This window comes from Coenobita brevimanus, chromosome 29 (genome assembly GCF_032717465.1).
Source record: "Coenobita brevimanus isolate Jiangsu-jjx chromosome 29, ASM3271746v2, whole genome shotgun sequence".
Taxonomy (NCBI): Eukaryota; Metazoa; Arthropoda; class Malacostraca; order Decapoda; family Coenobitidae; genus Coenobita; species Coenobita brevimanus.
Window position 1 is genome coordinate 29,416,078 of NC_136982.1, and position 20,781 is coordinate 29,436,858.

The window sequence follows — 20,781 nt, forward strand, 5'->3', positions numbered from 1 at the left end:
GCAGTGCTGACCCTCCTGGGGTCTGGGTCAGGTCAGGACGATGGTGGAGTACGTCCCGGGGCCTTGGTCGGCTCAGGAGGCGAGGTCTCCTTGTGCTACGATCTTGCGCCCCTGGCCGACGTAGCCATTGCCCTACCTGCCTACGCGCACCAGCTCCACAGAATCAGGAACCATCTCACGGCCCTCATGGGGACACACAACCCGAATGAGTATCTCTATAACCTTATCCTCCCACTCTCCTGGCAGTTGCAATGCATAAGTAACAGATTCACTGAGCTCATTGACACATTTTCTTCTTCTACCTCAAACTCAACATGGATAATCTCCAACTGGCCGTTGACTCTCTCCTGTCTCAAGTCTCTACCTTGGTTCATATCCTGGTCGATGCTATCAATGGACGTGTCACTGCCGACTTAGTACCTGTCTCAGCTCTCCGTTCTGTCCTGGAATGGGCTCACTCCACCTTCGGTCTCTCCCCAGTCCTCCCTTACTCCTCCCTTGAATATTATTATCCTATTCTCGAAGCCACTCTTCTCACTACATACGTCGTCATCCATATTCCTCTCCGTTCTGCCATAACCTTTAACCTTTTCCACATCATTCCCTTCCCTTTCCGCCTCAACAACTCCTTGTTACAGGTATCTGTTCCTTCAGAATATTTCCTCCTCTCCCATGATCATCTTTCCGTTGCCTTCCTTTCTTCCACAGACCTCCAGCAATGTTCCTCCCTTACTCCGACCTCTCGTCTCTGTGCTGCCCACCTTTTCGCTATCTTCCCTAGCAGTGCTACACCCTGTGAGTCTGCTTTAGTTCGCAACCATTCCATCTACTCGGCCTGTTCTTTTGTCCCAGCTCCTGACCTCCCGGTCCACCATGCTCACCTCAACCATGTCCAGTATTTCTTCTTTGCTGTTCCCATCTCTGTCACAATCATGTGTCCTGGTTCTTCCGTTCGCTCCGTCCTAGTGGTCTCTACAAAGCACCTGACTATTGTACCGTCAAATCAGAGTCCGTCATCACTTACGCCACTCGCTGTCACCAAGCTGTTCGTAAACACTCCTATGACATCTTTCAACCAATCGACATGCCTTCAACCCTACCATCTGCCAACATTACCATCACCTCCCCTCACTTGCGCATGCTCACCTTCCTCAATGACAGTGATTTCATTATGGATCAATTTTTTCTGGCCTTCAGCCGTTCATGGGTTCATCCAACAGTTGTGTTTCCCCCTGTGGTTATCGCTTTCATAGGTTTTCTACTCGTCATCTGTGCAGTGCATTGTTGTGTCAGAAAAATGGAACGTCAACTCCAGGAAATCAGAGTCGCTACTGGCATAGTACGCCCTACCCACGACGTAGAAACTCCCCGTACTTAGTGCCCTCACATTCCGTGACTACCATTGCCATCTACCATTTAACCAAACTGTGAACAGCACTCTGCCTACTAGAAAATGATGGTATTTCTTTCATGCATTACTGAGTGACAGTGTATCCTACAGAATATACAAATGACCAAAAACAACAAGAAAGATAAAAAAAAAGAAAAACAAAAAATGAAGGAAGAACAACATTAGAACTCTCATATCTACTCTTTGTTTATCATGTATCAAACTATTATTGTGTAATTCCCATTATGTTTATCTATACCTTCGACCCTTACTGGATTTGTACCTATTATTCCTTATATATCTTATATGTATATATCCTTCTAATTCCCTCCCCTCAACATGGCCATGTCTCCCCTACTGCCCCTGTATCATACTTATCCCTTGTACAAACCTCCCCGGTCCTGCCTTACTACTATAATCACCCACCATTTAACTCCTGGTGTCAGGAGACACCATCTCCGCTACCCGGGGGAGTAGTGTACCCCCTCCACAATATGTCTACCCCCGATGTATATATGTCCCCCCCCAATGCATACATGCCCCCACTAACTTTGCTAGGTCAGCATGCTCTCCCACGCCTGAAGACGGCGTTATTGCATCAGTTGATAGCAGACATCCTGGCCGGGCAGACTGTTTTACTGTGAGCTTGTAATAAACTCCTTATCTAGCTGTTTGTACACGGAGTTTCTATCACCAAAGTATTGCAAGTTACACTTGTGGACGACCCTGCATGGTCCATCCCATTGAACGGCATGGGAATATCAGAGGAGAAACTCTGAGTATCCCAATATCTGACCTGTTCATTCTCTTTTGTACATCCTCATGTATCTGGAACCACAGAAAATGGATTTTCAAGCCTATGGTGAGTTCAGACTTCCTCCATGGAGTGCATCAAAAACCAGTATAAAGCTTGATAAGGAAAAGACGAACATCTTCAAAATCATAGGCATTTAGATGGTACTTGAAGCCCTGTCACACGACGTCAGAAATGGACTCCTGTGGGTGATGTTGTATGCTTGTGATTTGGTGTTGATTGCAGAGAATGAAAGGGAGGTGGAGGAAAGATTTAGAAAATGGTGAGATGGTATGGGGCACAAGGGCTTGAGAGTATATGTAGATAAAACAAAGGTGATGGTATCTAGGGTTGGTGGCAGTACTGCCAAAGAAGAGGGAGAGTGGCCGTGTGTGGTTAACCCCTATCCGCCGGGTAACATCTGTACACAATCAGGGTGCTACATGGCCTCTGGGTAGCAGCTATACACGCAAGTGTCTTCCCACCACCATTTGAATCAGCCGCCATTTCATCTCTCCACCAAAGGGTAGGGAGGGAGTCACTCCATAGCACACAGGCGAGAGTCAGTCAGTCCAATGCTTTTGTCATGTGTACAATGATGTAAAATTCCTATTTGTCTAATTCCATCTGTGCTGCCTGTAGCCAATTGCATCATTCACCCCTGCCAAGCCTCTTTTCAAGGATACTAAAATATGGCACAATGATAGTGCCAAAGGCATGCCTTGAATGCAATAGTGTCTAGTTTATCTAGTAGTGGAGAAGTTATCATGTTGAGGGCAAAGCCATAGTCAGCACCATGGGCTGATGCATGAACACATCCTTCTCTTGCACTGAAAATTCGTTCTCTTCCTCACGTCATTACTCATCAACTTAATGACCTACAGCCCTGGGGATACTTTCATTTGCAAGAGGAAGAGTTGGTGAGTAATATGGTCTTTAATTAGTTTTCCTAAGTGCTGTACTTTCCGAGATATTCAGGTATGAAAACAAACAGTTTCTGGGAAGTTGCCTGTAGTGAGGTAACGACTGTGTTAAAACTAGCCCGGCGTTTAGGGGTTAAAGGGCATGGGAAGTAATTCCATCTTGTGCAGTGTTTATGCCGACGTTTAGGAGTTAAAGGGCATGAGAAGTCATTTCATCTTGTGCAGTGTTTATGCCGGTGATTAGGGGTTAAAGGACATGGGAAGTAATTCCATCTTGTGCAGTGTTTGTGCTGGCATTTAGGGGTTAAAGGGCAATGGAAGTAATTCCATCTTGTGCAGTGTTTGTAATAAGTGGGTGCATAAGAGATGTAGTGGTATTAAGGGTAGACTGCGAGATAATGCTGATTTCATATGTGCATTGTGTTGGGGAGAGCATGTGGAGATTGTCAGGTGTGAGAAGATTGATCTTGATGAGTCTCTCTAAGTGTATAGAAGAGTTTTGTTATTTGGGAGACCTGTAATGTGCTGAAGGTGGGGCTGGAGGTAGTAGTTCTGTGGCTAGAGTGAGGAGTGGTTGTAAGAAGCTCAGGGAGCTGTTGCCTCTCCAGATATTGATAGGGCTCTCCCTCTGTGCTAAGGGATCTTTGTATTCAGCATGTTTTAGGAGTATAATACTGTATGGTAGTGATACCTGGGCAGTAAAGGAAGAGGATATTCGTAGACTCATAAAGGTCACGAATTAGATGGATGTGCAGTGTGTCCTTGAATGTGAGGCCTGGGGGGAGGCGGTGGCTGCACCGGTAGAGAGGCGGCCTGCAGTCCTAATGGACTCAGGATCGAATCCCGGCTGGGTCAGGGAACAGTTTAATGATTTGAATTTCCTAAAAGCAGACTTTCCTGATCTACCAGATGACCCGCTGACATGTCGTCAAAATACCCCTGTTAGTGCCGAAGTGGTGACATGTGGAGGTGTAGGAGGACTACTGGGCCTTGGGATAGGTCACTGCCCCCGAGAAATAGGCCCTGAAGCCTTTGCCCAAAGTCGGACACGTAAAAAAAAAAAAAAAAAAAAAAAAAAAAAAAAAGTTTACGATGGACGAGGTGAGTGGAAGGATGGGACTAGAGTATATTGGTGTTTTGACCAGGAGGGTTAGATTGAGATGGTTTGGGCATGTGGAGAGGATGGAGGATGACAATTGGTTGCAGAAAGTGAGAAGTGTGAACGTTGGGGGTGGGGTTGCAAAAGGCAGACCGAAAAAGGCCTGGTACAAGGTCATATGCCCCATACAAAAATCCCATAGCACAAAGAGAGAATCCTGTCAGTGTCAGGAGAGGTATATATGAAAGGGCGGGTGTGAGTCTGGGGGAGGGCAGCAAAATGGTGAGGGACAGGGCAGCATGGAGGTGATTTGTTTGTGGCCACCTCTTACGAGATTAAGACGTCTGGCTATAGATAGATATATAGACCTTAGGTACTTAAATATATGGAGGTATTCATGCTCTCCATTTCCTTATCGTGCACACTGTGACTTCATTTTTCCAAAAGACCAGAAATTTACTCTTTGGTATATTTTTCTTTCAGATTTATTTAATTTTCACATACACTGAAACTCACTATTAAGCCATGCAGTTCCTTATAAACCAACCATACAGGTAAAATCCAAACCCAACCCTCCATTACTGACAAGGAATGTAGGCATGGTGGCACTGTGTACCTTGGATTGAGGTGAGTAGCTCTTGCTTCCATCAGGGAGCTTCTATCTATCTATCAATTGCCAGACGCCATAATCCCATAAGGGTTGGCCACAAACAAATCGCCTCCATGTCACTCTTGCCCCTGCCATTTCACAGCCCTGCTCCCAGCTCATACCCCACTCTCTCATATACGTCTCCATTCCTCCATCTCATCCTTGGCCTCCCCCTCCTATTCCCCCCCTCCACCTCACTCACATACAATCTCCTCGTCAGTCTCTCACTCTCCATTCTCTCCAAATGGGCAAACCACTCCCTTGTGTTTCTCCTAATGCTTCCTATCACGTCCACATCCACACCACAACGTTTCTTCACATCCTCATTTGTCAGTCTGTCTCTTCATGTGACTAAACAGGCCCCTCTCAAATAGGCTAACTCATTTCTACTGCTCTCACTTTTGATTTCTGTCCCTCCAACAAGGTCCAAGTTTCACTTCCATACGTTTGAGTTGGTATCACAATACTGTCATGTAGTAACTTTTTCACTTCCTTGCCCACTTCTCTGTTTCTTATAACTGCTTTCAAGGAACCAGCAACCTTCCTTCCCTTTTGTACCCTTTCAAGCATTTCACCCTCCAAACTTCCGTCCTTACTCATCACATTACCCAAGTCCTTAAACGCACTCACATTTTCCATTTCCTTCTCATCTAACCTCACTGTACACTCACTGCCTTCACTTCTCTCGAAGACTGTAACTTTGCTCCTCCCTGCATTCACCTTTAGATTCCGTTTCTTACACACACTCCCAAACTCATCCACCAAGCCTTGCAGCTCCCCTTCATCTTCACATAACAATACAGTATCTGCTGCAAACAACAGTACAGAGAGTTTCCATATACTGCCCTCTCATTAGGGCCACTCCAACATCCGCTGCCCTACCTCATAATGTTTCATAAACCCATCCATATACAGATTAAACAACCATGGGCACATGACACATCTCTGTTTCAAGTAGAAAAATTCCCTCTGGTCACTATCCACATGCTTGTAGGAGTAGACTGTAGCATCAGTCATCATCCTTCCCTCCTCTTTTCTATTCTGATGGCTCTGTAGCTATTTCCTCTACTGATACAGCAGATCTCTTCGCTCAGACTTTCTCCTCCAATTCCACCTTAGACAGTTCTGGTTATGTTCCCCCATCACTTCCTCCCTCTAACTTCCTCTTGGCTGACATTAAAATTTCTTCAGCTGTGTATTTTCTGCCATCACTGGTCTCAATATTAACAAGGCATATGGGTCTGAAGGAGTCCCTTCTGTTGTCCTTAAGAACTGTGCTTCTGTACTTACACCCTGCCTAGGTAAACTCTTTTGTCTTTGTCTATCAACTTGTACATTTCCTTCTTGCTGGAAGTTTTCCCTCATTCAGCCAGTCCCAAAGAAGAATGACCATTCTTAACCCTCTAACTATCGTCCAATTGCTTTAACATCCTGTGTGTCTCAAAAGTTTTCAAATCAATTCTTAACAGAAAAATTTTAAAGCATCTCTCCAATCACTACCTTCTTTCTGATCGTCAGTATGGATTCCGTCAGGGGCACTCCACCGGCGATCTTCTCACCTTCCTTTCAGGCTCCCGGTCGTCATCCTTTCAGGGCATTGCCATTGCACTTGACATCTCAAAGGCTTTTGATCAAGTCTGACATAAATTTTTAATTTCCAAACCGCCCTCTTACGATTTCTATCCTTCTGTCTGTGCCTTCATCTACAGCTTCCTTTCTGGTCGTTCTATAACCGCTGTTGTAGATGGCCATCGTTCTTCTCCTAGATCTATCAACAGTGGTGTTCCTCAGGGCTCTGTCCTATCACCAGCTCTTTTCCTTTTATTCATCAATGACCTATGCTGTACATCTAACCCTATCCATTCGTACACTGATGATTCCACCCTTCACCTTTCCATTCGGTTCCCGGTACGTCCATCTCAGCATTTACTTCAGCAAATAAGGGATGAGGCTATGACACACCTAATGTCTGACATGGCTTGTATTTCTGACTGGGAAAAGAATATTCTTGTTTTTAATGCTTCAAAGACTCCGTTCTTACATCTAGCAACCCGACAAAATCTTCCACAGGAGTACCCACTAATGTTTAATAATATCCAGCTCAATCCTGCATCATCCTTGAACATGCATCAGGTTTCATTCACTTGGGACTTATCTTGGAAAGATCATATTACATCTCATGTAAAATCTGCTTCCAAGAAATTAGGTATGCTAAGCCGACTCGATTAGTCTTTATCCTTGCACAGTTGTTGACTTTATATATGGGTTTTATTCGCCTTTGTGTAGAGTACAACTTTTATGTATGGGGAGGCTCCCCACATACAGCTTTTCTCAGTTGGATTGAGTCAAAGGCTTTTTGTCTCATTAACTCTCTCCTCTTACTTGCTCCCTTCAACCTCTGTTTCTTCGCCACACTGTTGCATCTTTTTCTCTTTTCTATCAATACTTCAATGGTCACTGCTCCTCTGAACTTTCTGCTTGCATCCCTCCACCTCTGCGTCGGACGCATAACACCCGTCTGGCAAAAAACTCTCGTCCCATATCTGTCCAACTCTCTAATGCAAGAATTAACCGTTACTCCCAGTCCTTCATTTATCCAACAGGTCAGCTCTGGAACTGTCTTCCTCTGTGTGTATTTCCTACTTCCTATGATCTCCAGTCTTTCAAATGCAGTGTGTCCAGGCATCTCGAATGAATAGATCTTGGATTTGGCTCTCTTTTGTATTTTTGTTTTTTTCTTGGAAGGAACGGCGTGCAGGCTCCTGGCCGTTGGTTCCTTCTTTGCATTAAAAAAAATAAAAAAATAATGCACTGCAGCTTTAGTACCTTCATACATACTCCCCATCTACTCCATATATTCCTAATACTTTTCACAATCCTTGTCCATGCACCCTGTCATATGCATACTCCAAATCCATGAAGGCTGCATACAACTTCTTTTTCTTCTCTTGAAATTTTTCCATTAAAGATTAAAGAATGAATATCTGATCTACACAACCTCTTCCCTTCCTAAAACCTCCCTGTTCTTCTCCAACTAATTCCTCTGTAATTTCCCTAACTCTGTCAATAAGTATTGTACCATATACTTTTCCTGTTACACTAATAAGGCAAATGCCCCTATGATTACAACAGAGTTCTTTTTCCTCTTTTCCTTTGTGCAGGGGAATAATTATACCTGACTTCCAATCCTCCGGGACTCTATGTATCCGTTCAGCTACTATCTCTTCCCCCATGCTTCAGCATTTCACCACACACTCCATCAATTCCTGGGGCTTTCCTCATTTTGACTTTCTTCATTGCATCTAGAACTTTCATCCTACTGATTTCTTCCTCTCATCTCACATCCCTCTGTCTCCCAGCCATTCCCCAGCCACATATACTCGCATCACATTCATTCTGTATGTTCGACAGTTCCTTAAAGTTTCTCTCCATCTTCTCACTTTTTCTCCCTTCTCCACTAGTGATCTACTAGGGAGCATAAATCAGGGAGCTTACTTCCTCATAATCCCCGTACCTCATTGTGGGGAAGGACCCTGGTCTGACCCTGGTGAGGCACTGTCTACCACAAGGGATGTTGGTTTCCACCGCAGTGTATGTACTGTACTATACCTGTAGGATGGCTCCACAAAAGTAGTTGTTCACCTGTGGTCAACAGGTCTGTTGGCCAGACAGACTGCAGTTAACGAACATTAATCCTCCTTTACTAAGGACGGAACAACATCCACTACCCTATCTTTTATTTCTTTTATTGTACCATCCATGTACAGTACAGGATTCTTGTATGTTGTACAGCCATAGAGTCATAGCACATCCCTTTTTCAGTCCAACATGCAAATAAAAGAACTCTTAATTTTTCACATTTGCTGCCACCCATGCACCCTCATACATATTCTTAGCCGCATTCAGTGCTTTCTCCTGTGTTTCACATACTCTCAGCATCTTTCACATTCTTTGTATGTCCCATCAAATGCTTTTTCCATATCATGGAGCCTAGCATGGAACTTCTTTCCTTTCCCCAGAACAGTTATATCCATAGGTTGAGAAAAAGATAAGAAAGGTACCGGTAATGATGATTTAATATATCTTCACATGGTAAGAGTGTGAAGGGGCTTTGGGGCCAGATGAGCCCAGACAGTGAGAGGGTGGAGACTGACTAGTACCAACTGTATAGAAGTAGTTGTGATATTTTGAAACACCTCATAGTTTGCCAGCATGTGTCATAGATTTTTCTTTTTGACTGATAGCCTTCATCAGATTCATGGTTGTACCAGTAGCAACAAAAGCATTCTCCAAGATAATTTTGCAGTCCTGTTTGCTAGGATTTCACTTGGTTGGGCAGTGTCCTTTGGTTTTGAACTGAATAAAATAGCCAAGTGTACCATTTCTTCAGGGTAGTGAACGTGTGAGGGAGCTCGAAATGCAGGTAGTGCAAGACAGTGAGAGGGTGGAGATTAACCAGCGTGAGGGTCGACTGGCACAGCTACGCACCAGCCTCGGAGAGAAGAAGGAGCATCTTAGCCAGCTGCAGCAGAACTTAGGCATGCTGGAGCAAGACCTTGACACCATGGCCCTCTTGCTAACAACCATTCGTGACATTGCACGTGAAATTAACAAAGCAAAGTAAGTGGTTCAGGCATACTAGCGGCTGAATAATACAGTTCAGTATTGTAGTAAATGAGAGTGTGGTGGTTGGAAGGAGAAGAAGAGGAAAAGAAAGAACAAAGTGAAAAAGTCAGTGGTTTAAGGCATACTGTAGTCAGTGGAGAGGTTGGGTAATTATGTGCAGTTGCCCCAAGAAGTGATGGCAGAGTTTCAGATTGCTTCAGTCACTCTGCACTGCCATGTATTCACTGAAAATTCAGTAAATATAAGGTAAAATATCAAAATAAATGGTATATTATGCTAAGAATTATGTAAAATGAATAACATGAGGCAGTGATACAGTCAGCGCTTACAGAACATGTGATCAGAGTGCGCGAACCCCTCATAACACCGGAGGTACCATTTTGTGTGCAAAAAATGTTATAACGCCGGAAAAATTGATATAATGTGGTCGGAGGAAGCTGATCATTCTTTTCAGGACCAGACTACAGTACACGGTGACAATGGACATAATGCAGCGAGAGGCCCCTATTTATGTTTCAAAATCATACTACAGTACATGGCCAATGATGGATGGAACGTGGCTCGAGGCATAAAATTACGATTGGAATTCAAAGAATGCAGCATGTGATAGGCAGTGTGTGGATTGCATCAGCGTATGATGTATTGCTGTCTCGTGTCTGCGTGGGTTGTCATCACTGTCCACTGGGGATTCCTGTCCCAGTTGAGCCTTCCTTCTCCTCTCGCTCTGGCTGCACATGTACTCTGTGATTATTTTTTGCCACAAAACCCCACTCCAACTCCCCCCATAAAGCCCATAACGTCTTCCATTCAAGGTGAGGAATCCTTCAGTGTTTTTATGTAATGAAGTCTGTAATAGGTAGATAAATTTCCTGGGAAAAAATGTGAAAATTGCCCCAAATGGAAAACATGGGGCTGGCTTAGGTACCGTGAAACCCTCTAACATAAACATACTGTATGGCCCTGTAATGTGGAATTCTCATAAAATGGGAGTTTCCTGGGACAATATACTCATGCTATGCGAGCGCTGACTGTATATTAGAAGTGAACACTGTAAAGATAAGTTTTCCTGATTTGAATCTGTAATGTATTACTCCACATGCAGCATGCAGTGTAAACCACAGTTCCTGATATTTTTATCTCCCAAGATTTTAAGTACAGATGGTCTAGTTTCAAAGACCAGTTTAGGAAAATTCTTGTGACTGCACTCTATACTTGATTTTCAAATGGCATGGTAGTGATATAACAACAGTAAGGATGCTACATTAACAAAATTATTCTTAGTAAGGATACCCTACCCAAGGCAGCATTTTTCTGCCTTTTATATCTTGTCTTTTCCTTGCTTATAATGATTGTGATAGCTACTTTATTCCCTGTTGATGCAAAATTGTTTTCAGCTGTAAGGAGGTATGACAGATTTTACCTTTTTCTCTTACACTAGGCAATAAAGAGACCAAAACATGAGCTTTCAAACTTGCAGTACAGAAGTACATATTATCTCTCCCAAACGGAATGAGAAGGCTAGTGGTAGGGAGAGCTGCCACTCCTGTTTTACTAGCCGTCAAAGTATCCTGACCATTCCGTTAGCTGACCTTTTCAGTGTAACACTAACATGGAGAGTAGACCAGCATACTCTCCCAGAGACTTCTTTCTTAACAGTATCATGCACTACTCTACACACACACTTTACACATCACGCAATATACCCCACTACTGTACATCACAGGGGTTGATGCCAGAAAGGCCAGAAAACTTTGTCCCTGCTGCTTAGTGGCAGACCCGTTGAGGGGTGCATGACACGGACTCCACCAGCATAGTTTTGGGGACCAGGTTGGGATGGGGCTCAGATCGGTGCTAGAGCATACCAGGCATTGCGGTTCCCAGGCTGCCACTTCCATCCAATAGAGAGGGGTCCGAACCTGGGAATAGCATCCCAGGAAGCTGTCCTATCAGTGGGTGTATGATGGCAGGGTAGTTACAGTGCCAAGGTGTGTATGGAGGGTGTCCCTGTAGCTGTCTTGGCAGGGTGCCCCGAGACCACTGCCACAGCCACTGGTCTCGGCTAGTGGACCAAGAGTCCCAGGTCCCATGCCAGGACGTGGGACTGTGCAGGAGGGCGGGGTCTGTGGTCCATCTCTCCTCTCATTTAATTTTAATGATATGGCAAAACAGAAAATGCAGAAACCTGATGATACTAAATCACACAAAGAGATCCTGGAGTGTGGGTAGTTTGAAGGGTAGAGCAGGGGAAGTGGTCAAGGCAATGAGAAGAAGGTGGATGGATCTGTAAAGGATTATGTGTAGAAGAGGATCAGCCAGAGTGAGTGCCAGGAGGAATTGTCGGTGTAAGATATTTTGGCAGGGAAGGTCACTTGGATGTGGTGATGTGGATGTGCTGCTCAAGGAAAAATGGGTGGAGTATGTCATGAATGTAGTGACAGTGAGTTAAGGGATTATAGTAATGAAAATTTTGTTTGGTAGGATCACAATTTCATTTATATCGGTGTATGCTCCACAGGCTGACTTGGATGATTTAATACATGTAATAAGTGGTATGGGGGATGATGAGATTGTAGTCCTGGTTAGTGATTTAAATGGTCATGTAAAGCAGCTCAAGAATATGAAGGGGTACTTGGGGGATGTGCATATATTACGAGGAACATGGAAGGGGAAAGGATACTTGAGTTCGGGGAGGCAATGAACATGATTGTGTGCAACATGCATTTTAGGAAAAGAGAGAGTAGGCTGATTACATTCGAGTCTGGGGGAAATAGTAGCCAGATATGCTATTTCCTAGTCAGGAGGGCTGGTAGGAGGTTGGTGAGGGATGTTAAAGTTATAGGGAGAGAGGAGTGTGTGCAGTAACAAATTATTGGTATGTGGCATGGTGCTTGGCATGTGGATTGCGCAGTTACCTTTTTTCTCCACCCTGTGGTGCACAAAAAATGAAGAAAATAAACATCATAGGCATCATCTGGTGAAAAAAAAAAAAAATCTCTTTCTCTGTCTTTGTGTAGGGCCATGCATAAGTTTATGTATGGGAGTAGTGAAAAAATGAAAAAACAATTTTTTGTTTTGTTTTGTTTATTATAAACTTGAAGATAAACATCCAGGGCATCATCTGGTGAAAAGAAAAAATCTTTCTCTCTCTCCGTCTTTGCATAGCGCCATGCGTAAGTTTGCATAGGGGTGGTGTAGTTAGCGGTGATGCAGGGCCAGCACAGCCTGAGCTGTGGCTCACAATCCACAGGTTAATGGGCAGGTGGTAAAGAATATGACCTATGCACCTTGTAAGAAAATATGGAAGTTGAAAAACCAAGCAGTAAGGGATGCCTTATATAGCAAAGATATTAGAATAATTATACAGCAAGCTTGCTCTGAACGCGTGGGTTCTGTCACAGCTATGGCGCGATGGGTGCAAAACCGTGTAAGTTTTAACTACTCCTTATTTTGCTCCCTAGACCCCCTAAATGTGGTGTTTTGCTGTTATCTGTTATTGGCAATCAATATGAAGCACTTTAAGTAGTTAGAAGGTTTATTTAATGTTATAATTTACAAATACAGTACTGCACAGCAAAACTTCAACATACAAATATGTAAACACAAGGCAACATTCCAACGCTGATTGGTTTCGGAACAATTCACTGTCACAACAAGAACAAGACAATTCGCCGTCATTAATGAAGACAGCTATGGGTGACGCTAGAATATACTGTAATTCAAAGGTGACTACAGCGAGGAAGAAACAAGTTAATTATTGACTAAAGGTGCAATTAATAAATAATATCCAAAAGCCTGCGCTATTGAACATAGACTTTGATGGATCACCCTGAAATATAGTTATTAAGGTACAGTAAGCTTGCCCCTAACACGTGGGTTTTGTTCCTAACGTGGCGCGTTCGACGTGAAACCTCGTATGTTTTAACTACTCCTTATTTTGCTCCCTAGACCCCCTAAATGTGGTGTTTTGCTGTTAACTGCCATTGGTAATCAATATGAAGCACTTTAAGTGGTTAGAAAGTTTATGTAATGCTATACCTTACAAATACAGTACTGCACTGCAAAACTTCAACATAGAAATACGTAAACACAAGGCAACATTCCAATGCCAACTGATTTCGGGACAATTCGCCATCAAGTCAGTTCGCCATCACAACAATAACAAGACAATTCGCCGTTATGAATGAAGATTAATGAAGACAGCTGTGGGTGACGCTAGAATGTAATTCAAAGGCGACTACAGTGAGGACGAAACAAGTTAATTATTGACTACAGGTGCAACTAATAAATAATATCCAAAGCCTACGCTATTGAACATTGACTTTGATGGATCCCCTTGAAATATAATAAAAGTATTGATTAATTAATAAGTATATTTATAAAAGTATTGATTAATTAATAAGTATATTTATAAAAGTATTGATTAATTAATAATAAGTATATTTATAGAATGACCGGGAATAATCCAGGGTGCGAATTGTCCTGACGGGGAATCGTCCATGTTTTGATGGGGAATTGTCTGACGGCGAATTGACTTGACGCCGATCAAGGATAATCATATAAATCAAGTTAACTGGTTACAAGGCTTTATTTAATGCTTTAACTTTATTTAAGTGCTTTAACTTACAAGTTCATACCAGAACTGTAAATATTTAATTTACAAATACAGTACTGTGGAAAAGCAGTACAGCAAATCTTTAACGAACAAATAAACAAGGCAATATTTCGATGGCTATCAGGTAAACTGGTTATAAGACTTTATTTCTTGCTTTAACGTTATTTAATAGTACTTTAACTTGTACATAAACTTACCAGAACAGTAATATAGATATTTAACTTACAAATACAGTACTTTGGAAAAGCAGTAAAGCGAATCACATGATCACATAGTAAAAAAAAACGTGGGTGCTGCACTGATGTTCGAGGATTTGGCCTTTCAAAGGCCTGTCGCGTAAATTTATAGTTTTTGTAATGGTTCTATAATCTTACGTTGTCTTATACGTATCCCAGCATTTACCGCGTATAATTGCGAGCGCGTTCAGTGAGAACGCGTTCGGGGTGAGCTTACTGTATTGATTAATTAATAAGTATATTTAAAGAATGACAGGGAATCATCCAGGGTGCAAATTGTTCTGACGGGGAATCGTCCAGGGTGCGAATTGTCCTGACTGGGAATCGTCCATGTTTTGATGGTGAATTGTCTGACGGCGAATTGTCTCGGAACCCGCCGATCATGGGTAATCATATAAATCAGGTTAACTGGTTACAAGGCTTCATTTAATGCTTTAACTTTAAATGCTCTAACTTACAAGTGCATACCAGAACAGTAAATTTTTAACTTACAAATACAGTACTGTGGAAAAGCAGTACAGCAAACCTTTAACGAACAAATAAGAAAGGCAGTATTCCGATGCCTATCAGTTAAACTGGTTATAAGACTTTATTTCTTGCTTTAATGTTATTTAATAGTACTTTAACTTGCACATAAACTTACCAGAACAGTAATATAGATATTTAACTTACAAATACAGTACTGTGAAAAAACAGTAGAGCAAATCATGTGATCAAGTGATCAAAACAAACCGTGCATGCTGCACTGATGTTCGAGGGTTTGGCCTTTCAAAGGCCTCTCTTGCGTAAATTTATAGTTTTCGTAATGATTCTATAATCTTGCGTTGTTTTATACATATCCCAGCACTTACCGCGTATAATAGCGAGTGCGTTCAGTGAGAACGCATTTGGGGCGAGCTTGCTGTACTGTATATACAGTAGTCCCTCAATTATCGAACATAATAGAGCCAGAGGCATATCCAGATAGTGGCAATGTCCGGATAATGAACAATACCCCCTCTACCATACCCAGACCCTACCTATACCCAACCCCCTAACCTATACCTGACCTACTTGTACAGTACCTCTGCATACTTTGGCAATCTTTTCCGGTCATTCAGGCATACTGAGACATCAAAACACTTAGGAATATCTAAAGTAATATTAAACATCAAGAAAACCATGCATAAAAACCACTGAAAACCAAAAAACACCCTACCTATATATGTGCAGTACCCCTACTAATTTTGGCAGTCTTTTCCGGTCATTGAGGCGTATTTAGACATCCAGACACACGTTGGAATATCTAAAATATTCTTAACACCAAGAAAACCATGCAAAAAAAAAACACTGAAAACCAAAAAACATCCTGCCTATACACTACTGTATGTAAAGTACCCCTCCTAGTTTTGCCACTGTTTTCAGGATCTATCTGCCATACTGAGAGATCAAAACACACATGGAAATATCCTAAATAAATTTCAGCACCAAGGAAACTATGAACCCTGTCAAGAAACATTTGTATGGGTTACTTACCACCCAGTGCACTGTAGATAGGCTTTGTAACCCACACACCTCCAGCAAGTGTATGGTTGTCCCACGTGGGCTAGTGGTTAAGCTTCGCACTTAGCAAAGGTTGAAGAACTCCTCTTCCTCCTCTTTTTGTAGCTGCTGGAGCCCGGTGATGAGTGGTGATGTGCGGCACAGTGATGGTGACCTACCTGCCTCAGAGACTCCAAAGACTGCCACAGGCTTACATCCAACGGAAACTCCACGGCTGTTACTGTGCTCAGTTGTAGATGCAATGGTGATGGTGGTGGTGAGAATGGGCTGGCACTCGTGGGGATGGCAGGCATAAAGAAGGAGTCGGTTCTGGTCTAATGATGGGACTGACAATTCCACCAGAGTATGACAGCATCCCGGACTGCCAGCAGTTCCATCGCCAGGCTGATTGGCACCAACTCCCTATCACAGTGCGGGTGCTCAGCATACTCCAGCACCCCCTCCAGATTGGCACGAAGGGCTCTGAGACAAGGGAGTGAAGGAGTTGCGGGGGGCTGCGAGTCAGGGTCCTTATCCTCATCGGTCTTGCTGTCCTCTTTTGTGGCCGCTGAGGCAGCAGTAGCGATCTCCTCATCAGACATTGTCTGATAACCAGGATCACCGCCGTCATCATCCAGCCAGTCCCTCACGTCGTCAACGTCCACCTGCACTTCTGCTGTTCTAAGACAGTAATGGAAATCATCCACGTCAAACTCCTCAAAGTCATGCATGGCTTCGATTTCCTGAAGGAGATGAGGCCAACAGCTTTCGAGGGATTTCTCGGAGACTTTCTTCCACATGTTTGTCCATTTGAACACTGCAGACTTCAGGTCATAATGCTGAAGATTCTGCAAGTTCTGCTCCCCACCTGTGCCCTGGGCCTATCCTCATCCTCCAACACCATCATTGCCTCATTCAGAAACCTTCGCTGGTGCAGTCTCTTGGCAGCCACGATAACACCCTGGTCCATTGGTTGAATCAGAGCAGTCATACTAGGTGGCAGAAACATGCACCTAATCCGCCTGTCCTCAGCAACCAAATCCTTCTCAGATGGATGCGCGGGGGCTTTGTGCCTTCATCTGGTCGCAAGCGATACCAAGGACCTCCGTTTGATAACTGATAACCTCCTTGACGAAGTGTCTGTGGAACCAGTCTCTAAAGATCTTAGTGGTAAACCAGTCCTTCACAGAATGGTACCACACAACAGGCAGGCTGTCCATCAACCCACGGAGATAACGTGGCTGTTTTGCATGCCCAGCAACAACAGGTTTGAGGTAGTGCCTTCTGATAGCATTGGCATAGCACAAAACAGAGATACGTTGTTTGGATAACTTGTGACCAGGCACAGTCTTCTCCTCTGCCAGGGTGCTGGTGGGCAATGAGCAGTAGAATAGACCAGTTTTGTCAGCGTTATAGACTTGACCTCATCCTTGATCAGGCACTACACGTTCTGGTGAAACAGGTCTATTTCCTCCGCTGCTGCATCCAAGGCCTCGCCATGTGCCTTATGGCCAGCAAGTCCATGGCAGAGCTTGAAGTGAAAGAGCCATTCTTTGGAAACCTTGAAGTTGTGTACGTTGTACAGATGTCCAAACTTCTCGGCTGCAGCCTTCACCTCTGTCCCACGCACTAGCACACCGGCAGCACATTGCTGGCGAAACCACATCAATGTCGACTGGTCGATAATGTCATGCTGGGCCTGGGCCACGACCTTCCTGTCGCCCCTGTGTGTGCTTTCGCCGATGTCCTGTCCGTACTGCACTTGTCCCGTGGCTTCTTGATATCAAACAGTGTTGAACGGGCTAGAGCATATTCCCGCAGCATGCGTCATGTGGTCCAGCCTACGTCAACCTTGCTTAGTATCTCGCACTTCTTCTCCAGAGTCAAAACCTTCCTCTTCTGCTTGTCAGGTAGTGGTGTCGCCATCATCATGCACATGAGAATGCAGCAGAGGAGGGCCACAATCTGAAGAAGGTAGGAGACCACCACAAAAGTAGCTGCATTCACAGCGGGTTTGTAGGTCGGCAAGCAGTACAGCGCTGTCTGTCCTCCAAGATCAGAGGAGGCAAAATGTGGCAAACTGACATCTGCATATAAGGCTCACATCCGTTTGCCCAGGCAAAGGTTGTCATGTGACGACAACAGTGGATGACCAACACATCACTGCCTCATGCACTGTATGACAACTGTGGCCTTCCAGGCGACTCTCACCATTTGGTAGGGAAGCAGACAGGCATGCATTGTGGGAGGTTTCGCACTAATCCCAAAGGCCAGGGAAGTCACACCATTTGGCGTAGAGGCAGACCGGCGCTTGTACCGTATATTAACTTGGGGCTTGTGATCTGTCTTACACGCACACACGGAGGCCACGTGGAAACACAACTCCAGGTGACTGGGTGACTGTGGACGTTCAGTAGAGGAGGATGGCCACTGTCACCGAACATTTACCCGTGGCTTACGGTCTGTGATACACACTTTATGGCAGGTGGGAAAGACTTATTCCGTTAGCCATGTGACTTTGGACATTCGGTGGCGATGTGTGTGGACGTTTTGACACCGCTTGTGTGTTACAGTCATATTGCTTGGGTGCGGGAGATTCATTAGGAGTGATCGGTCCAGCATGCGACTTTGAATATTCAATACAGGGGCAGACCGATGTTTTAGCTCTGGTTGTGGGTTACAGCCTATTTCCCTCTCATGGCTTGAGCCCAGCAGCTCATATTGAATGCTTGAACATGTTGGCTGGGGGGCCGAAGTTCTTGGGGACTTTTACGTCCGGATAATAGCAAGTACTGTACCGTATTTTCAGGCATAAAATGCATCCCCCCCCCCACCACCACCACCACCAAAAAAAAAAAAAAAAAAAAAAAAAAAAAAAAAATGTCCCAGAAAATCACCCTGTGCCTTATATGCTCAAGGTCAGGCTTTTGGTAGGCTTGGGCTACTGGCAAGTGGTAGTTTCAGTGCTGCAGTAGGCCTACCAGTACCATAAATGAACCCCAAACACCTTCCTTACAAAAGTGTTTCCCAAATTTCTTTAGAATGATCAGCAACTAAATATTATTCATCATTCATTCATTGCCAGACGCCATGTATCCCAAACGGGGTGGCCAAGGGCTTAATTGTTTTACAGAGAGGGGCACTAATCCTCCACCAACCCCACTTGACACGTAATTTGCAGATATAGTTGTACATGTGTAATTATAGTAATAGATTACAAATACAGTTAGTCAGTACATAATAAGCAGACCTGTGTCCACATCAGCTGTGCACTGTTGTTTGTTTACATCTTTTCATATTTCCTCATGTTTTATAAATTTTAATAAAAACTCACTGGGTTATAGTCATAATAAAATAAAATAAAATATCTGTTCATACTATAAATATGATCTTTGTTCTGTGTTGATTGTGTTTACTGGCAGTTCATTATAATAAAGTTTGTATCGTAATCCTCACAAGTTTGAGAAAAAATAACAATAAAAAATATAGATATTTAAACAAACATATTTCAGTCACTATGACTGCTTAATAAACTAAATGATGACTCCACAACTTGCACCGCCATGTTTGTTTACAGGTGATCAGGTGATGGTGTATGCTGCATAAGCAGTGATGATAGGTTTGTATTAGGGGTGGTAGTTGGTAGTGTCAGCAGTGGAGGATGATAATATTATTGGTGATGATTGATAATGTTAGTGTTATTGGTTCATAGTGGTTAGAGTAATTAACGATGGCCAATACTGGTGATGGTGGAGGTCAGTGGAGATATTTGGTAGTGTTAAGGTAAGTACTGTGACTTAGCCTACCATGATAGCTTACCAAAGGGTGTCAATCTAAATTTTCATGATTCCTGTACATGAAAATTTTATAACCAGCACATGAATGGTTATGTAAGACATTCAGCTAGGGGGTCTGGGGTTAGCTACATTTTCTTATTTTTCCCAGATTAGGCCTGCCAAAATTGGGATGCGCCTTATATGCTCGTGTGCCTTCTATGCCCGAAAATACGGTAAATATCGATAATAGTTTAATATAGCCAAGGTCCAGCATCTGGATAATGAATAGGTCTGGATACTGCATGTCAAGATAAACAAGGGACAACTGTATATACCTCATATACAGTAAAAGTCCCATTATTCGGCATCTATGGGACCGGGATGATGCCGAGACATTGGATTTGCCGAATAATCAAAAACCTACCCACTCAGTACCTTAAATATAATGGTGAACACTGTCATCACCACTTATGGTATTACAACTGTGTATGGAGAGAGTACTGTATACTGTACAATACTGCAATCAATACAGTACTATTCCTGAATCTGAAATATATATATAAATTAGTGAACATATACAAGTGTAATGACACAGTAGGCCTACAAGTCAGATAATACTTCCTGGATGGCCGAAATGATACGTAATATTAGCTACCAGCTCAGTACATCATTTGTATTGGTGAACTCATCACTACTTATATTATTACAAATATGTTTGGAGTGAGTGCTGTATACAGTACTTTTTCCAAACACAAAATAAAATAGTCGGAAAATTGCATAAAATAAAGTGAAGGAATATGAATTGGTAAGGTCATTCTAATGAAAGTTAAACGTACATTTAGCACTCTTTTACATGTGAAAGGGAGAGTATTGATGGAAACAGGAATGTATTCCATTAACCCCTTAATAACCTCCGGCACTGAACAACTCTTTACAGTACCAATGTCAGTGATGTCGAGTTAGTGAGCTATGAAAAAACTGTGAACAATTATGGGAAGGGAACGAAGGTCACTGGTATGTTTACACGACTCTACGATACGATTCCAAGCAGTCAGAGGGTCGGTTAATCTCAGATGTTTTCGCCCATTTGGTAAATGCACCGTAACTGTAACTTCTCCTGTGAATCATAGCATGGGTTTAGGAAGCTAAATAACAC

The 20,781-nt window shown here is 43.3% G+C and overlaps 1 protein-coding gene across 1 annotated transcript in view; it reads left to right on the top strand.

Moving 5' to 3' along the window:
- LOC145394996 (uncharacterized) overlaps positions 1-20,781 on the top strand; it is a 268,730-nt gene that overhangs the window by 137,675 nt on the left and 110,274 nt on the right. Inside the window, exon 6 of the mRNA XM_080268741.1 lies at positions 9,245-9,474. Within this exon, the coding sequence (XP_080124867.1) occupies positions 9,245-9,474 (230 nt within the window). The remainder of the gene's footprint in view (positions 1-9,244; positions 9,475-20,781) is intronic.